Source organism: Mobula birostris, unplaced genomic scaffold (assembly GCF_030028105.1).
Source record: "Mobula birostris isolate sMobBir1 unplaced genomic scaffold, sMobBir1.hap1 scaffold_515, whole genome shotgun sequence".
In the NCBI taxonomy this organism is placed as follows: Eukaryota; Metazoa; Chordata; class Chondrichthyes; order Myliobatiformes; family Myliobatidae; genus Mobula; species Mobula birostris.
The window spans coordinates 282,302-301,043 of NW_027278252.1; the positions used below are offsets into that span (position 1 = coordinate 282,302).

Below are 18,742 nucleotides of genomic sequence, written 5' to 3' on the forward strand. Positions count from 1 at the left end.
AGAAAACTAAAGAAATTTGGCCTGTCCCCTAAAACCCTCACTAATTTTTATAGATGCACCATAGAAAGCTTTCTTCTAGGGTGCATCACAACCTGGTATGGAAGTTGTCCCGTCCAAGACCAAAAGAAGCTGCAGAAGATCGTGAACACAGCGCAGCACATCACACAAACTGATCTTCCGTCCTTCGACTCACTTTACACTGCACGCTGTCGGAGCAGTGCTGCCAGGATAATCAAGGACACGACCCACCCAGCCAACACATTTTTCGTCCCTCTTCCCTCCGGGAGAAGGCTCAGGAGCTTGAAGACTCGTACGGCCAGATTTGGGAACAGCTTCTTTACAACCGTGATAAGACTGCTGAACGGATCCTGACCCGCATCTGGGCGGTACCATCCAAATATCTGGACCTGCCTCTCAGTTTTTTTGCACTACCTTATTTTCCATTTTTCTATTTATGATTTATAATTTAAATTTTTAATATTTACTAATTTTTACTATTTTAAATATTTAATATTTGTAATCAAGGGAGCGGGAAGCTCAGAATCAAATATCGCTGTGATGACTATACGTTCTAGTATCAATTGTTCGGCGACAATAAAGTATAAAGTATAAAAGTGTGTATTCCCTTGATTTATGCAGCCCAAGGAAACCAGGGTTTCACAAGAAAATGAATCTCGTGCTTATATATCACCATATACAACCATTTTAATCTCAGCCATCAGATTTCTGAATAGACAATGATTGTATGAACACTACCTCACTAATTTTCCTCTCCTTTTGCACTAATTTAATTTTTTTATATACATACTTCTTATTGCCATTTATAGTTTTTTATTATTATGTATTGCACTGTACTGCTGCCACAAAACAATATATTTCATAACATATGCTGATGATACTAAACTTAATTCTGATTCTGAGGCGAGTTCAGGGTATCAGGCACAATCTCAACCTGCCTGTTAAGTGCAGGCATATTTATACTGATTGTTACATCAGGTTGTTTGGAACAGGTGTGACATGCTCCACTGGAAAGAACATGGCTTAAGGTACGTGTGTGTGTGTGTGTGTGTGTGTGTGTGCGCGCGCGTGCGCTGAGACTAATTGGCACAGATACAATTAGATACAGGTGTGATCAGAGTGTTATCTGTTGTTGTAATCAGACTCCCAACGGCTCTGACATGTAATTGGCACAAAACTGCAGAGCCTGAAAGCTTGAAAACAGGTGAAGTGCCCAGTAGGTAGAGTAGCCTCCCATTTCCCTTGCCTCTGCTCTAACTTCTCTCCTCCCAATCAAAGTGAGGGTACAGCCCCTCGTGTTACATCATCCTGCCACCACCAACCACGTCCTATGAGCCACCCTTCAAACTCCAACACTCAACTCCAGTCCCGGATCGAGGTCTGCAGCCACCCACCAAGTGCTGAACTGACCAACTCAGTGGCCGTGGCGCTGGCCATTGGCTCCTGGCTGTGGGCTCACTTTTGAGGTCTCTACCGTTTGACGTTTAATGTTTTGTGTGTTATTTGTTCACCTTTTGCTGCTTGTGCGATTCGTTCTTTTCTCGCACGTCCGATGGTCTTGTTGTGTGTGTGTGGGGGGGGGGTTGCTTTAAACGAGTTCTATGATGTTAGTTTGTTTTGTGGCTGTCTGCAAGGCGGCAAATCTCAAGGTTGTATACTGTACACATACTTTGAAGTTTGAAAGTGCAATGCAGGTAAACAACAAGCTGGAGGATCATAATCAGGTAGATTGTGGGGTCAAGAGTCTGACTTTTTGTCCTAGTGAACTATTCAATAGTCTTATAACAATGGGCTAGAAGCTGTCCTGGAGTTGCTGATACATGCTTTCCAGCTTTTGTATCTCCTGCCCAATGGAGGTGGGTGATCTGGCTGTTTTATTGAGGCAGTGAGAAGGACAGAGTCCAAAGAGGGGAGGGTGCTTTCTGTGATATGATGAGCTGTGCTCACAGCCTACTTGCAGTGACAGGCAGAGCAGTTGCCAGACCAAGTCATAGTCCATCGGGCAGGATGCTTTCTGTGGTACATCGACAAAAACTGGTAAGGGTCAACAGGGACATGTAGAGGGATTGGTCAGCTTTCTTGGCCATAGTTGGACCAGGACAGTCACATATTGATGGTATATGCCTGTAATACTGCTGTGGGGAAATTTGTAATTTCATCTGTGCATACTTGTGCCCATGACAATAAACTGGACTTTGAATTTCACTGCAAGGTGTGCAACACCTGCCTTTCCTTCTCAAGGGCACAAACAGTCTTTCCATTTGAAGCTGTGACGCACTTAGACACTTTCCAATCTGACACAGTGCATTCAGTGTTCACAATGTGGTCTCCCCTACACCGGGGGAAGCAAGCACAGAATAGGTGATAACCACGTTTAGTTCTCACTTCCAGCTGCCCACCACTTTACCTCTCCATCACATTTCCTGTTCAACCTGTCTTTTCTTGTCCTTCCGTCTGGGTACCCTCACAGCCCATCAATGAATTGAACAACTTCAGAAGCCAGTCCACGTGGACATGGCTTTGATTTTAATCTGCTTCTTTTCTATCTTGTGTATCTAATAGTGTTCTGAAAGTCATGGCTACCCTGACAATTAAGGCATCCACCCTACCCCAGATGTTTCGTACACTCTTTCCACCAATATACAACCTGCAGATTGTCTTGCTTCCAGTTCCAACAAAAGGTCACAGATCAGAAAGTAATCTTTTCCCTTCCCATATCTGCTGCTAAACAACGCAAGACTATGCACTACTGATGTTTAACTTGGCTTGAATTGTCTTTATTACGAGTGCAATCAGGAAACTGGCACAGCATTTTATTAGTCTACTTGCTACAGATGAGACTAAACAATTTGTAAAAGGTATAATTAGATGACTCATCTCAGGATGAGAGAGAGGGTCACTCCATCTCCTCAGAGCCACCATCAGGATGAGAGAGAGAGCCACTCCATTTCCTCACAGCCACCATCAGGATGAGAAAGAGGGTCACACTATTTCCTCAGAGCCACCATCAGGATGACAGAGAGGGCCACTCCATTTTCTCAGAGCCAGCATCAGGATGAAAGAGAGGGTCACACCATTTCCTCAGAGCCACCATCAGGTGGCAGATGCAGAAGCATGAAGTCCCACACCATCAGGTTCAAGTTTTCCTTTAACCTTCTGGTTTTATTAATCAAACTTGTCTAACCCTGACCACTGCCTCAGTATGGTAACTCTCTGGCTATTTTGCATTCCAATGAACATTTTTTGTATTCTGGCGGTGCAGGCTCAAAGGGCCGAATGGCCTACTCCTGCACCTATTTTCGATGTTTCTATGTTCCAGTTGTGCTTTTTTTTGTACAGTTCTCATATAAATTGTTTATTTTCTCCTGAATGTTGTCTCTAATGCATTTTGCCTGTGAGGCTGCTGTAAGCAAGCTTTTCACTTCTATATATATTTGTTTGTGCATATGAGAACCAATTTGAATTGTCTTGAGTTGCTACGGGTGGGATTTGGCTCGTAGGGGCAGGTGTGTTGAATGGTGTTGTTGGTGTTGTGCAGGCGTGGGCAGACTCGGCGAGGAGTAGATATGATCGGAGGTGAATACGGATGTGGTTAGCGTCGTGGTACAGGTGTAGTCGATGGTAAAGTGTTACAGGTGAGGCAAGTGGTGGGGTGCAGGTGTGACCGGGTGTTGGGACGGAGGTACGGTACAAGTGTAACTAGGTGTTGGGTAGAGGTGTGCTGGTTACTTTGCTCTGGGTTTACGCATGCTCCGCAAGGAGACGTGGAAGGTTAAGCATCTGGGTCCCCGGCACTTCCAATCAGCTCCGGAACATGGACAGGTAGTGAGTGGGACAGGTGGTGGGGCTGGCTGGGATTGAGTACGTGGAGGGAGTGAGTAAAGGCCCAATCACAAAGGGTGCTTTGTACCAACTCTTCTCAGGACCGTGGAAGAAGAGGGGATATCGAAGGACAATGAATACGGATTAGTATCAGAATGGATGCTAGAATTAAATTCAATGACCAGAACAGCTGGTTGCTATGAATCCCAGGTCACTGTGGGAGGTGTGGGTGGGTTTGACAGGAGATATGGGAATAGGGCAGGGTTGCCAGGAGGATGCCAAATCTGGTTTTATTATTTAAAGGGTTCGAGAATGTATGAGGAGATGGATACAGTTCAGTGAACAGAAATTGTTCCCATTCATAGAGGTTGAAGGACTGGGTACTTCATTGAAAATGGGGTAGAAGTTGCAGGTTTGTGGATGGCGGAGAGCGAGGAGAAATTGGTTTATGCTGGCACTGCCTGGCCACTTCCTTTTCCACACACAGAGTCAGTCAGCACTCCCACCGAGAATCAGATGGCTTTTCAGGACAGGTAACATGGGGAAAAGGAGTGTTCGGCAAGAGCTAGCATGGACCTAATAAGCCCCACTCACTGCTGTAACAATTCCATGAACCTTTTCTTCCAGTTTTACTCAGTGGTTGGGACTCTTCTCAACTCAATATCCAATTAGCACCTGGAGAAGTTTAAGTTTTGTTAAACGCACATTCTGTCCACTAACCCGACTGAACTCCAGGATATAACTGAAAGTTGCTGAAGGGTGGGAGGCACTATGTAGATTCTCAGATCAGTAAAAGGCATTTCCCCGAGCTCAGCATTCACTCCCCCACTGTTCCGTGTCACTTCTGAGGGTTTGGTCACTATCGTGCAATCAGTCCTTCCAGTCATTATGACTCTGTCCTGACCCTTTGCCTTTTAGACAGTCACAGAAGAAAAATCCGTGATCCAAACAACAAGCTTCAGTTTATTCAACCAACACACATCAAAGTTGCTGGTGAACGCAGCAGGCCAGGCAGCATCTCTAGGAAGAGGTGCAGTCGACATTTCAGGCCGAGACCCTTCGTCAGGACTAACTGAAGGGTCTCGGCCTGAAATGTCGACTGCACCTCTTCCTAGAGATGCTGCCTGGCCTGCTGCGTTCACCAGCAACTTTTATGTGTGTTGCTTGAATTTCCAGCATCTGCAGAATTCCTGTTGTTTGAGCTTCAGTTTATTAACTTCTCCACTCTACATCTTGTCTGGCACCCATCCAAATGAACTGCTTGGAACTATTCTGGCATTCAGTGTTCTGTCCAATATTTTTTTCCATCAGCTCTCCCCACTTACCAACTGTTGGGAAATTCCTGAGTGATACGCCTTGTGGATGATACAAGCCAGATGGAAGGAGATGGTCTGTCTACTTTGGTTGGAGTCAAGATAGTTTGGGGACGTTGTGTTAATGCTATCAAGGTTTTTGTTGGAATGGAAGCTCCTTGCATGGCAGAATTGTACGAGCACAGATTGAAGCTAACTACCTGTTGACAAGGGGATGAGGCCTTCAGTGAAGACAGCTGGATTCCATTCACTGAAGCACCATCAATGGTGACCTACAAAAACAATTTTTTATTCATCTGTTCAAAGGAAGTGGATGTGGCCAAAAATACACACATTTAATGTCCTTCCCATATTGTCCTTAAACTGAAGATTAAAGTAGATCTGGAGCCACATTTAAGCTGAGTCATGTCAGAAAGGACAATATCCTCTGCTGAAGGACTTCAATGAACCCATGACGGGCTTTTAACTTCATGATTATCACTCCTTGCACTAGCTTTTTTAATCAAATTGTAGAGTTACCTAAACAAACGCTGATCATTTCTAATTGCACTTGTTTCTCTTTCTTCTGCTTCAATGCAGCAGGCCTACGGAGACCCTCTTCTTGACCTCATCACAACCTGGGTGGACAGAGGAACTGAGTGAGGGGAGGGTGACTGCCCTCGTCAGCCAGGCAGCGTTTCTCTGAACGTGCCATCAAGGGGCTGGGGTGGAAATGGGCATCAAGGGGAAACGCCTGTAGTGGATGGAGGCGTACTTGCGCTAAAAAGGAAGGAGGTTGGAGCTGCCCAGCCCCAGGATATCAGTGAAGCAGTTCCATTCGGCAGTGTCAAAAGCCCAAAGCCCAACCTTCTCCAGACTTTCCTTCCACTGTTGGATCAGAACTGGGGATGTCCATTGACAATCACACACATGTTCAGTTCCATTAAAAACGTCTCAGCAGCCCACGGTGAGACCGAGACAATGTCCAGTGCAAAGAACTGCAACAGTCTGTTGTAATGAGCACCTCCGACTAGACAGTCTGATCACCTGCCATTACCAACCATCGTCAAGTCCCTTACCATTCACTGGGAACTCAGTCACCTCAGTGCTGTGGCTACAAGAGGAGATGGAGAGCGACTCACCTCTCCACATGCCATGGCCTTCAGCTCACCTGACAGACATGCCAGACTGTGGTGTAACACTGCCCCTACCTGGATGGGTGCAGCTTCAGTACCATCCATGACAAAGCAGCCCACTTGACTTGCATGCATTCAAGCCCTGGGACATTCACTGCCTCCACCCTGTGTACCAGTTACAAGCTGCACTGCCGCTACTCACCCTCGCTACCCGTCAGCTCCTGCTGAGCAGGCGATCTGTCGCTGAGGGCCAGGGCATCACCACCACCCGCAGGTCGCCCTGTAGGTCACACATTACCCGGGCTTGCAGATTATACTGCCAGTCCTTCACTGTCGCTGGGCTTAATGGCGCAGATGGGAACGCCTTGCCCAGTGGTTCAAGAAGGCAGCTCAATCTCTCCTTCTCAAGGGCAATTGGGGGTGTGACCCCGGCATTCCCGGATAGACCGATTCAGTGTGAGAATGGCAGAGCCTCTGCTGAAAGCGTGAGCAGCCAGTGCCGAGAGGTTGGGTGAAGCCCCACATCAACCCAAGAGTTCGTTAGGGTCAATGTGTTAAATGGATGAAGGACAGAGATGCCATGGTACAGTGAAGCCGCAGCGTGAACCAGCTCGCTAATCTGGCTCATCCACGAACCCTGTGACCACCAGTTCTCATTGCTCCCGTCAGGGAGGAGGTACAGAAGCCCGAAGGTGCACACTCGATGATTCAGGAACATCATCTCTCCCTCTGCCTAACGATTGCTGAATGAACATCGAACCCATGAACACTACCTCACTACCTTTTTAATTTCTATGTTTGCACTACTTATTTAATTCAACTATTTAATATATATACTTACTATATTCACAGTTTTCTATTATCATGTATGGCATTGTCCCACTGCCACAAAGACAGCAAACTTCACCACATAGGCCGGTGATATTAAATCTGATTCAGTCAGCCCTCCCTGTCACAAAGCAGAACAAGATGTTCAAACACCATGGCTTTTGCTTCCTCCAGTAAATTTCCTGCCAGCTGTCTACCCTATATCCTCCAAAGGGCTGCCAAGAGAGTATCAGACAATCAGAAGTGCTGAGAGATCCACCAGGTGGAAGTAAATGGTTCCCCAAAGAGCAGGAGGCGTCCTCCCAGTAGCCGGGCAACATCCATTCTTCTGGCAACACCCACACGTTATTGGTCACTGTCTGATTGCTGCTTGTGGTGGCTTGGTGGGCTGGAATAAAAGCTGCAATGCTCCTGCTGAGATAACCAGAGCTACCCGTCAGAGGTACTCCAGTTTGTGGGATGTGCGTCGCAACTCATCCAGTCTGCTGCCTCAGCCTGCGCAGCTCTCCGCCAGATAATCCGATCAGACCCTGCTGTCCCTGCAACCCTGCAAGTTTCCTTCTCTCATTTGCCAATCCCAGCTTCCCCGTGGAATCAGATCGCACCATCCTCAGAGGTACAGAGTTTCAGGTCATTATCCCTTGCATAGCTCTTACCCAGAACTTTGAGCTGCCTCCTGCATCCTTACGCCACCAGCTAACTGAAATAGATTTTCTTTGTCTTACAAGTTTATCACAATCCTGTACACCTCCATAACCTCCTCTCAATGCTCTAAGAGGAAGAAACCCATCTTCTCCAGTCTATCGAAGTTGTTCTGAAGGAGCTTCACATCCTTATCAGAGAAGTGACCACAATTATGTGAAAAGCCTTCCCTACACTTGTACTCAACGCTTCTAATTTTGAAGCCAGACGTTGTTGAAACCGCCCTCTCAATAGGTTCTGCCTCCTGCAGAGGTCTCAGTTCTTGTACAGGTTAGAATGATGCCATAAAGTCCATGTTGCCTCTCCACATCCCCTCTGCCAAAGCACATTACCTCACTTCATATTAAATCCCATCCACCATGCTTACCTTTTTTGCCAGCCTGTTAAAAATCAGTCAGTAACATCCTCCCCACCATACAGTACTGTGCAAATGTCTTAGTCATATGTAAAAACATCCTGCAAAGCGAATATGCTTTCAAAAATAATGATTTGAGAAGTTTCTAAATGTCAGAAAAATACGATAAAGAGCAGCAAACAGTAAAAAAAAAACTAAATCAAATCGATATTTGGTGTAACTGTCAAGCAGCTGGTAGGTTGTTCCAAGCATCTTGGAGAACTTGCCACAGTCCTTCTGTGGACTTTGGCCATTTTGCTTGTTTCTGACTCTCCAGGCAATCCCAGGCAGCCCAAAATGATATTGAGATCAGGGCTCTGTGGAAGCCATACTATCTGAAACCATATATATATAAAAAAAATCAAGGGTGCATAAGATTTTTTGCACAGTACTGAACCTCCAGGTCTGATGTCATCGGTTACTTGTGACATCTTTCCTTGTATTCCAGCATCTGTCACTATGTCAGTGGTCTCAGCACAGACCGTTTGGGAACATCTCTGTACATCATTCTGCAGTCTGGACACCATTAATTATCACACTGACTGCTTTCTGACCAATATTTTCTCCACTTATCCGCAGTCACATTTTGCTAACCAGGCTTCATGTGACAAACACTTCATTAAAATCCATGTGGACATATTTATTCTGCTGACTTCATCAACGTTCTGTTTTTCTTTAATTAACAATAACCACTACGATTACAATTTCCCTAATTAATGTTTTTCAGAACTTTATCCGTAACAAGTCGAAACCTGAATTATTTATTGCTACAAGAAAACTTGTTCTTGAGCAAGAATGTCACATTTGGCAATTTCCAAGCCTCTCTTGTATTTTCCGGAGATTAGATGTCATGACAAGCCCTTCCACTACCTGCCCTGGTCACTTTATCAACAAGAGACATAAGACTTCCAGATAAAATGGTTTCATCACTCCAAGCTCAGCCTCTTACCTTTCCGATGAACCCCTTATTAATGTTCACCCTATCCATTACTTCTACCAGTACTTGTCAACATCCTCGAGACCCCAACCTTGCCCTGAGCCTCTGAGCATATACAACTTTCTAACAGGTCCTAACCCACTCCATTACAATAACTTGGGTGTCAGAGGGAAGTTTTTATTTATTTATATACTTTATTTTACACACAATTCACGGAACGCACTTCCAGGTGTGGTACTAGAGGGATGGCAGATACACCAAGGACATTTAAGACACTCTTAGATAGGCACATGGCTGATTGAAAAAAATTGGAGGGCTATGAAGGAGAGATGGGTTAGTTTAGAGTAGTTTACAAGGTCAGCCCAACATTGTGGGCTGAAGGACAGATATTGCACTGTAATTATCTGTATTCTACTTACTACTTTTGGTTCCCTATTGAGTAAACTATCAATCTAATCTTGTAGAATCTCTTTCCCTCTCTAAACATTGTGTATCCCGATTAGCAATTGAAAAACTCACCGATATATTCTCATCATGTTATCTATCACTCTCACCATCCCAAGGAGCCTTAGCTTTGGTTTTATCTCTAGGTAAAGAAGTACAGTCGACGTTTTATGCCGAGACCCTTCGTCAGGACTTGTCCACCAAGTCCAGACGATAGGGGTCTCGGCCCGAAACGTCGATTGCACCTCTTCGTAGAGATGCTGCCTGGACTGCTGCGTTCACCAGCAACTTTGATGTGTGTTGCTTGAAATTCCATCATCTGTAGATTTCCTCGTGTTAGCTTTGGTTTCTGTCTTTCCCTTCTGTGGCAACCAAAAGCTGAAGCATTTCCAATTATTCTATTACATATAAATCTTCAGTGCCATTTTACTCTACCTGCATTCTCCCTCATCCCACTGAAGTCAGCACTCTTCCAAGTTAAAAGTCTTACTTCAGGTTGGCCTTGTTTATTGCTATCTGTGGCTCACAATAATGATCGCTTCTACCCAAGTTTTCTCCACCAATTATTGGTCCACTTGAACCACCTCATTTGCCAGTACCAGGTAGAGCAACACTTCCTTCTTGCTTAGGGAATGCCTTTATCAGTTTGTGGATTAATTGAGTCATACAACACAGAAATAAGCCCCTCAACCCATCCCATCCATACTCATCCCATTTGCCAATACTTGGCCTGCAGTTTTTATACACATACCATGCCAATTTAAATGTCCATTTAGATTCTTCTCAAGCCTCTGCATCTACCACCCACTTAGAGAGTGTTCCAAGTTCCTACCATCCTCTGGGAGAAAAATTAATTCTTCATTAGGTCCCCTCTAAATCTCACCTTACATGTATTGACTCTGGTAGAGCCTCTTATAGAGGAATGTTTCTTACTATTGACACCCCCTCTTAATTTGCACGTCTCTGTTAGGTCCCTCAACAGTCTGTTCTGTCCCACAGCAAACCCATCTCAAGTCTTTTCTTATAACTGAAACATCCATCTACCTCTGCAATCACTTCCTTCCTATAGAGTGGTGACCACAATGCTCTTGCTGTGCCTAGCTAATGTTTTGAAAAGTTTACAATAAGCTTCCTGCTTTTATATTGTGTGACCTGGCTAATGAAGCTAATCACAGACAAATACATTAAAATCCTTTAAGTTCATGGCTGACATGACTGTAGTTGGTCTCATCTCTAATAACGATGTTACCTGCTATCAAAGAGATGTAGACCGGCTGGTGGGATGGTGTGCTCGTAACATCTTGGAGCTTAGTGCTATCAAGACAGTGGAAATGAGGGTTGGTTTCTTTTGACAACCCCCTACCTGTTCCTCCTTAGAAATTAATAGTCAGGCTGTGTCTGTGGTCAAGTCATTCAAATTCTGGAGGACTACCATGATCAATACTTTGAAGTGGGACAAGTACGTTATGCTCATCACTAGGAAAGCCCAGCTGAGATTGCTGTTCCTACATCAGGTTAGGAAACTTAACATCTCAGGGTGTACCCTGATGAACTTTTACTCAGCCATCATTGAGACCATCTCTACCACCGTTTGGTTTCCCACTGCCTCCTCCCTCTCCAAGTCCAGGCTGCAGCAAGTTGTCCATTCGGCAGAGAAAATCATCAGCTACTGATATTAAAAGACTTGTCCAACTCCACAGCGAAGAGAAGAGCTGAAAAAAAAAATTACAGCTGACTCCATCCACCCTAGCAGTCGCCTATTCACCAAGTTGCTATCAGGGAGATGCTGGAGGTCCATTACCACCAGGACTACACGTCATTTCCGAAGCCGCTTTCCTGCAGATTCCCAACAAAACTCACTTGTAACACCTGAACTGTCCCTGCACAACATCCATTAGATGGTCTTTCCTGCTCTCTTTGTCCCGTTGATAATTATTGAGTCTGTTCATATCAACACACACAAAATGCTGAAGGAACTCAGCAGGCCAGGCAGGCAGCATCTTTGGAAAAAGAGTACAGCCGACGTTTCAGGCTAAGGCCCTTCAGCAGGACTCTGAATGTTCTCAGCTGGAAAAGTTGACTACTCTTTTCCATAGATGCTGCCTGCCAGGCCTGCTGAGTTTCTTCAGTATTTTGTGTGTGTTGCTTGGATTTCCTGCAAATGCAGATCTTCTCTTGTTGGAGTCTGTTCATATGTTCACATTTACTTAAGTTGATTATTGACATCTGTGCATGTGACTGTTCTGCTATTTGTCCATTGCTCGTGGCTATCTGCACTACTACCTTGTAAATTTGTCTTTTGCTTTTTTTTTGTATTTCCCCATGTTTTATGCTTTGCACAGAACCACGATCAATTCTGGTATGTTTTACATACTGGCAATAAAGTGATTCTGAATTGCATCAGCCTTCTTCATCACCAGAGGATGTAGAACATCGAGCAGTGAAACACAGGCCTTCGGCCCACCACGTCTGTTCCGACCATGATGCTAATCTAATTAATCCCATCTGCCTGCAGCATACGCCATATCCTGCCATTCCCTGCCTGCTCAAACAAAGGCCTTACTTATCTAGTTTCATTTTGAGATACAGCATTGTATCAGGCCCTTCTCACCCGACGAGTCCATGCCACCTAATTACGCATGTGACTAAATACCTACTAACCTGTACATCTTTGGAACATGGGAGGAAACTGGAGCACCTGGAGGAAACCCACGTGGTCATGGAAAGAACATACAAACTCCTTTTAGACAGTGGCGGGAATTGAACCTGGGTCGCTGGCGCTACAAAGCCGTTATGCTAACCACTACACTACCACACCCAGGGCCTGATTAACCTAATAGCATTTTCGAGGGCCCCGCCGCACTAAATGCTTGCACGCTGCAGTCTGATGAAATCAGCATCTCACCATATTCTCACGACTGTTAGAGTGAGTTTTGGGTAGACAATTCATTTACACTTAAATAAATGACTTCAGCCATCAGTCTTCTGTTCTTTGACAAAGTACTGTGGATTGAGTTCATAACAATGCATTTCCTAAAAGCTGTGAACCCAGTTTCATTTGTAACAATACATCTCTGGCACCTCTGAGACAAGAATGCTAAGTTTACAGGTAGTTGCAAAGACACCATATCTATGCTTTTTGAATATGAATTGTCCTCTATGTTAACACGTAACATATCAGATAATGTATTATGGATTTTAACTGCATTCCTAAAGGCCACGAATGCCAGCGTAGGCATACTGGCACCGGTAGAAAGAATTTAATCGAAGGATGTGAAAACTTCAAAGAATTGTCTATACCTGTAACTATGAACTGTCCTTTGTGTTTAGCAAATAAGTATCGAGCCTCAATCACAAGGCGGTTAGATCCGTTATTTCAGGGGTCTCTGCCTGCTGTAACCTTGTTTTGTCGAATAAAGAAACTGCCTTGTACCTACCGGTAACGCAATGCTCTGTGATTTCATCCACGCCACAACAACAACGATCTGGCAACACTGTTGTTTTCATGTCAGGGCAGCTGCATGCTACAGGGTACAGTATGTGTGTGCAGGCATGTGTTGGCTCCTTGCTGTGTCGTGGTATAAATGCTCATGCAAACCAAGGAAGCGGACATAAATCATACCTATCTAAAACAACATGTGAGGAATTCAATCTGATTGCAGCCAGCATACTGGATCACATTATCAGTGAAGTGAAGAAATACAAGTATTATTCTGTTTCATTGGATTCTACTCCAGATATATCTAATGTGAACCAGCTGACTTTGACTGTGTGCTATGTTTTGCCGTCTGGACCAGTTGAAAGATTTGTGAAGTTTTTAGATATGGAAGGCCACAGCGTTGAACAGCTCGCTCAAAGTTTACTTGACTTGTTAAAGGAAAATGACATTGATATAAAAGACTGCCGTGTTCAAAGTTATGACAATGCCAGCAACATGAGTGGCAAGTACAGGTATAGTGGTTTACAAGCACGAATTAAAGAGCTGAATGAGTTTGTGGATTACATTCCATATTTTGCACATTCACTAAATTTGGTTGGAAAATGTGCTGCTGAATGTTGTCAAGAAGCATTAATTTTCTTTCAATTTGTAGAAAGCCTGTACACATTTTTTTCTGCTTCTGCTTATCGGTGGGATCTCCTTTCTGCTGTGTTATCTGATGGTGGTGCTCATTTGCCCATTGTGAAAAGAATGTCAGATTCCAGGTGGTCAGCTCATGCAGATGCAACAAAAGCACTTCTACACAGCTTTTCTGTGATAAAACAAGTCCTGGATGATATTTCAAATAACAATGATCAGAAGACAGAGTGTCGACAACAGGCTCGTGGACTACTTTCAACCATGGTGAAGTTGGAAACAGGAATAATGGTCATATTCTGGGATCAAGTATTACAGCATTTTCAAATGACCAGTGTTTCTTTGCAATCTTCTGGCCAAGACTTGAACACAGTTTATGCACTCTATGAATCTTTGCATGGATCTATTCCAGCTATGCGGTCTACTTTTTCAGACGTTGAGCAAAAAGCCAAGGATCTGACTAAGTGTGAAGATTATCAACAGCAAACTCGAAGAAAATACAAGCAAAATCGTGCGTATGATGATTTACGTGGTTCCAGCACTCTTGATCCACTTGTTGAATCTCAAACGCCTTCTCAGAAGTTTAAAAGCCGAACGTTTCTTGCCATTATTGACAGCTTGCTTTCTGCCCTGTCAAAAAGGCAGAAAGCTTATCTAAAGGTGAATGGTGTTTTTTAGATAGATAGATATACTTTATTAATCCTGAGGGAAATTTGGTTTCGTTACAGCCGCACCAACCAAGAATAGAGCGTAAATATAGCAATACAAAAACCACAACAATCAAACAACAAAATGCAAACTATGCCAGATGGAAAATAAGTCCAGGACCAGTCTATTGGCTCAGGGTGTCTGAGATTTGGATTCCTTCAACAGTTACAGTCCTTTACACCTGAAGAGATCATAAAGAGATCATCAAATCTTATTAACTCATATCCAGAAGATCTGGAAGAAAGTCTTAATGAAGAATTTGTGCAGTTTACTGAACTGTTGAAGACTGATCTTGCTTCTCATATTGGCGCCAAACAAGACCTTGTAGAGCTACAGTTGTACCGTTTGATAACTGACAATTCTTTGGAGTCATGTTTTCCAAATGTAGAAAATGCCTTACGCATCTATTTGTCACTTATGGTTACCAACTGCAGTGGAGAATACTCATTTTCAAAACTGAAAAGGATTAAAAATTAACTAAGGAGCACCATGGGTGAAAACAGATTGAACAATCTCACTCTAATGAGCATTGAACATAAACTTCGGCGTGAAATAGATATTTCCAGTATCATCAACAAATTTGCTCATGCTAAATCTAGAAAATCTAACTTGTAGTTTTGTTACTTTTGACATTCAAGTAATACTATTACTGAAGTGTCAGACATTTGTCGTATTATCTGGCTGTATAGCAAATGAAAAAAATTGAATTACTTTACTATGCAAGTAAGTAAAGTACTTATGTGCATTTTTTAAAGTTAGGGCCCCTTTATAACATATGCTACAGGCCCCGCACTAGCTTAATCCGGCCCTGACCATGCCGCCCCAAATATTGCAAATATCAGCTTCTACCACCACGTTCCAGGCATTTACCACTCTGTGTTTTAAAAAAAAGCTTTCCTTACACATGTCCTTTCACATTCAATCTGTGCCCTCTCCTGTTTGACATTTCCACCCTGGGGAAGAGACTCAGCCTCGTCCACACAATCCATTCCTCTCAATTTCATGCACCTTTTGTACCTGTACTGTCACCTTCAGGGATCCTTGTACATGTTTATCAAGATCCCTCTGTTCCCTCGTGAATCCCCAGGGCCCTGCTATTTATTGCATGTATCCTTCCCTTCTCCGTCCTCCCAAGATGCTTCACTTCACACTTATCACGATTAAACTCCACTTGCCATCTCTCAGCCCGTTTCACCCAGTGATCTCATCTTGTAGCCTATCCTCCTATTGACAATGGCCACTAATTTATGTGGTTCTTAAATATATTTCAAAAATTCTTCCCCCTCTGTTCCCTTTATTCTAACACCTTCCCAATCAATATTCAGCTAACTGAAACCCTCCCTGTCACTACCTACAAATCACTGAAACGTCCCTGCACAATTATCCCCCAGCTCCCTTTCCCTCCCCGGAGTCCGACAGACTGCCCCAGTGCATGGTGAGATCTTCTGCCCCACAGCCCCAGCCAGTAGATTCTCCCCTTGGCCCCTCAAGGATCCCTCCCTTCCCTAGTTGTCAGGGGCACCCCACCTTCTCATTTTTATTGGAGATATTAAGCATCTGAATCTGACCATTCTAAAGCCGTGTTGTGACCACAGAATGTTCCCACGTGTGTCTGTAGCTCACCAACCTGCTTCACTATTCTTTTACAGCCATTAGGACTCGGTGTATCCTGCAGTCCGTGCAGGATTGCATCTGTTGGACATGGATCTCCTCCAACAACTCCCACTCCCCTGTGCACCTTAATCCTCTTTTCCTTTCCCACTGCCGACCCTCTCCAAACACGAGTGAGCCTTCCCAGTTCACTGTGGAAGAGTTGGACTGCTGCACTGTCTGTCTTTAAACTCTCTGAGATCCTCCCTTTGCATCACATCTTGAAAACCCTCTTCCTCTCAGTCTGTTTTTAAACCGTCTCCTGCCTGAGTGTTAGGACCCTCCCACTTCCCCCACGCATTATGAGATTCTGCCAGTTACTCAGGAGGTTTCTGGACTCAGCGGGGAACTCACTGGGCTCAGGATCATTCTGCATTTACCGGTCTCCGGCTGGTGCACAGGAACACCGTCTCCAGGGGCTGGAGCGGGACCTGCCGTGGGCAGAGAGACGACATCCTGGCACTGGCTCATGGGCTGCTGGAAACCATTTAGTCAATGAACTGGCTGCTGTGAGGCAGAACTGGTCATTCTGAAACAGGTATCTGCATGGGACTGCTCCAGAAGCCGGAACAGACGGGAGGGGCTGAATATCCCCCCTTGCACGGAGCAATGAGACAGTGATACAGTTGTCACATGCAGTCAGCTCCCTCAGTGAGGTGGTCTCTTGCTTCCAGGTGAGGTCTGGAGATTAGGGAGGGGGGTCTACTGATGGGCAGGGACGGGAGGGGAAATGCGTTGGGATGCGGGCAGTGGTGCCGATTGTGCTTCACAAGCACTGAATTCTTGGGTAAGTACCCACTGTTCGCCGACACTGCTCTCCGCTCGTCGGGAACCGGAGGGATGGGCGCTCCGGAGAACAGCACTTGGAGGAAGAAGCGACCCATCGCGTTGGTGACTCGTGTCCTTCGATTCCATACAATGAGCTGGGGGTTCACTCTCCCCTCTCCTTCCCTCAACCCCTCTCCTCTCACCTCACTCCTCCCAGTCCCTCTCCCGTCACTCATGCCCGCACACACCCCTCTCACACCTTCAGACCCTCCCGCCAATCATTCCCCATTTCCCCCATCCTTCCACTCCGTTCCCTATTTTACCTCCCTCTTTTCCCACTCACCCTCCCTCCATTTCACTCGCTCGCTCCCTCTCTCACTCACTGCTCCTTCCACCTCACTTCACCCTCCCTCCCTCCGTCTCTCGCTGCTCCTTCCACCTCACTTCACCCTCCCTCCCTCCGTCTCTCACTGCTCCTTCCACCTCACTTCACTCTCCCTCCCTCCGTCTCTCACTCACTCACTGCTCTTTCCACTTCACTTACTCCCTCCCTCCCTCTCTCCTCTCCCCCTTCCATCGCCGGGCAGGTACGGCACTCACCTTGTGCTTCGGCGGTTCGGCCCAGTCCCAGGACGTGGCGGCGAGCAGGACGATGCCGAGGACTCCGAGGGCTCCGAGTGTTACTGACAGACCGAGCTGCGGCAGGCGAGCCATACTCAAGCCAGTGTGGGGTGCGGCTGCTACCCGCGACTGGCCGCCGGGAGCGGGGCACGAGTCCGACCGCCCCGTTCCGTTCCGTTCCACCCCGCCCAGTGCCGGCCTCCCGCCCCGCGCAGTTCGGAGCTCCGCCCGGAGCCAGGCGCCACGATCTTACCTGTCCTGCGAGTGGGGAGGGACGAGACTGTACTGTCAGCCTCCGATGAGCATCTTACAGTCGGTCCACTAAGCCCATGGCCACCTTCAAGCACCCCTGTAAACGAATCTCATTTACCGGTTCTTGGTCCGTGGCTGCATAATTCACATGTTCCTTTAAATATTCCTTCAATGTTCGGAGAGTCTCTCCCACGCCCACTTCTCCGGCAGCGCACGCCGCTGTACCTTGGAAAAAAATCTTCCTCTAAACCTGTCCTCTTGTCTCGACACCTCTGGTACTACTCACTCACCCAATCGATGCCCCCCGCCCCCGGAACTTTGTATGCCTCCTCCACTCCAAGAGTAACAAACCCTGCTTGTCAAGTTTCTGCTCATAACTGAAATGTTCCTTACAGGCAACGTTCTGGTGAATTTCCCCTGCACCGTCCCTTCCGGTACACACTGTTCCAGCTGTGTCCGAATCAATCTTTTACAAAGTTACACCATTAGCTCCCTGCTCCTGGACCAGGAAGTATCCCCTGTATTATTTTCCACCACCTGTGCTGCCACCTTCAGAGATTCTCACGCTAATTCCCGAACTCTCCCTGGGTCCCATCGTACACAGTGCAAAGATGGGTCGGGAAGTTGACCTCTGTGATACCACTGTGACCCCAAGGGGTCTCAGACCTAGCCCTAGCCCATGGCAGGAACAGATCACCATCAGTAGCTTTGCCATAGACATCGAGCATGGAAAGTGGCCATTCTGCCCATTGAATCCATGCCAGCCATAACACACACACTTACATTCTACTCTCCATATTCCATAACTCCCTCCCACACCCCAAGAAAGACGAGCCAGCATCTTTCTTATAAGGAGCGGCTTGTCACCAAGCACGCCTAACAAACTTTTGCAGATGTACTGTTGAAAGTGTCCTGGATTCATTGCACTGTGGTCTGGTAAGAACACTCAAATGCACAGGAAGGCAACAAGCCGCAGAGCCCGGGGACCGTGGACTCCGCTCAGCGCCTCACTGGCATGTGCCTCCCCACCCCCGGTTGTGCCCACAGGCAGTGCAGACTCAACGAGGCAACATCTATCAACAGAGATCCCCACCT

At 45.9% G+C, this 18,742-nt stretch overlaps 1 protein-coding gene across 2 annotated transcripts in view; it reads right to left on the bottom strand.

The window, feature by feature from the left end:
• Positions 1 to 17,591, bottom strand: part of LOC140193345 (ectonucleoside triphosphate diphosphohydrolase 2-like) — a 43,964-nt gene extending 26,373 nt beyond the window's left edge. For both annotated transcript variants that reach the window (XM_072250671.1, XM_072250670.1), the window contains exon 1: positions 17,375 to 17,591. In XM_072250671.1, coding sequence (XP_072106772.1) covers positions 17,375 to 17,488 — 114 coding nt within the window. In that variant the 5' untranslated portion in view covers positions 17,489 to 17,591. The remainder of the gene's footprint in view (positions 1 to 17,374) is intronic.
• Between the last annotated feature and the right edge of the window lie 1,151 nt (positions 17,592 to 18,742).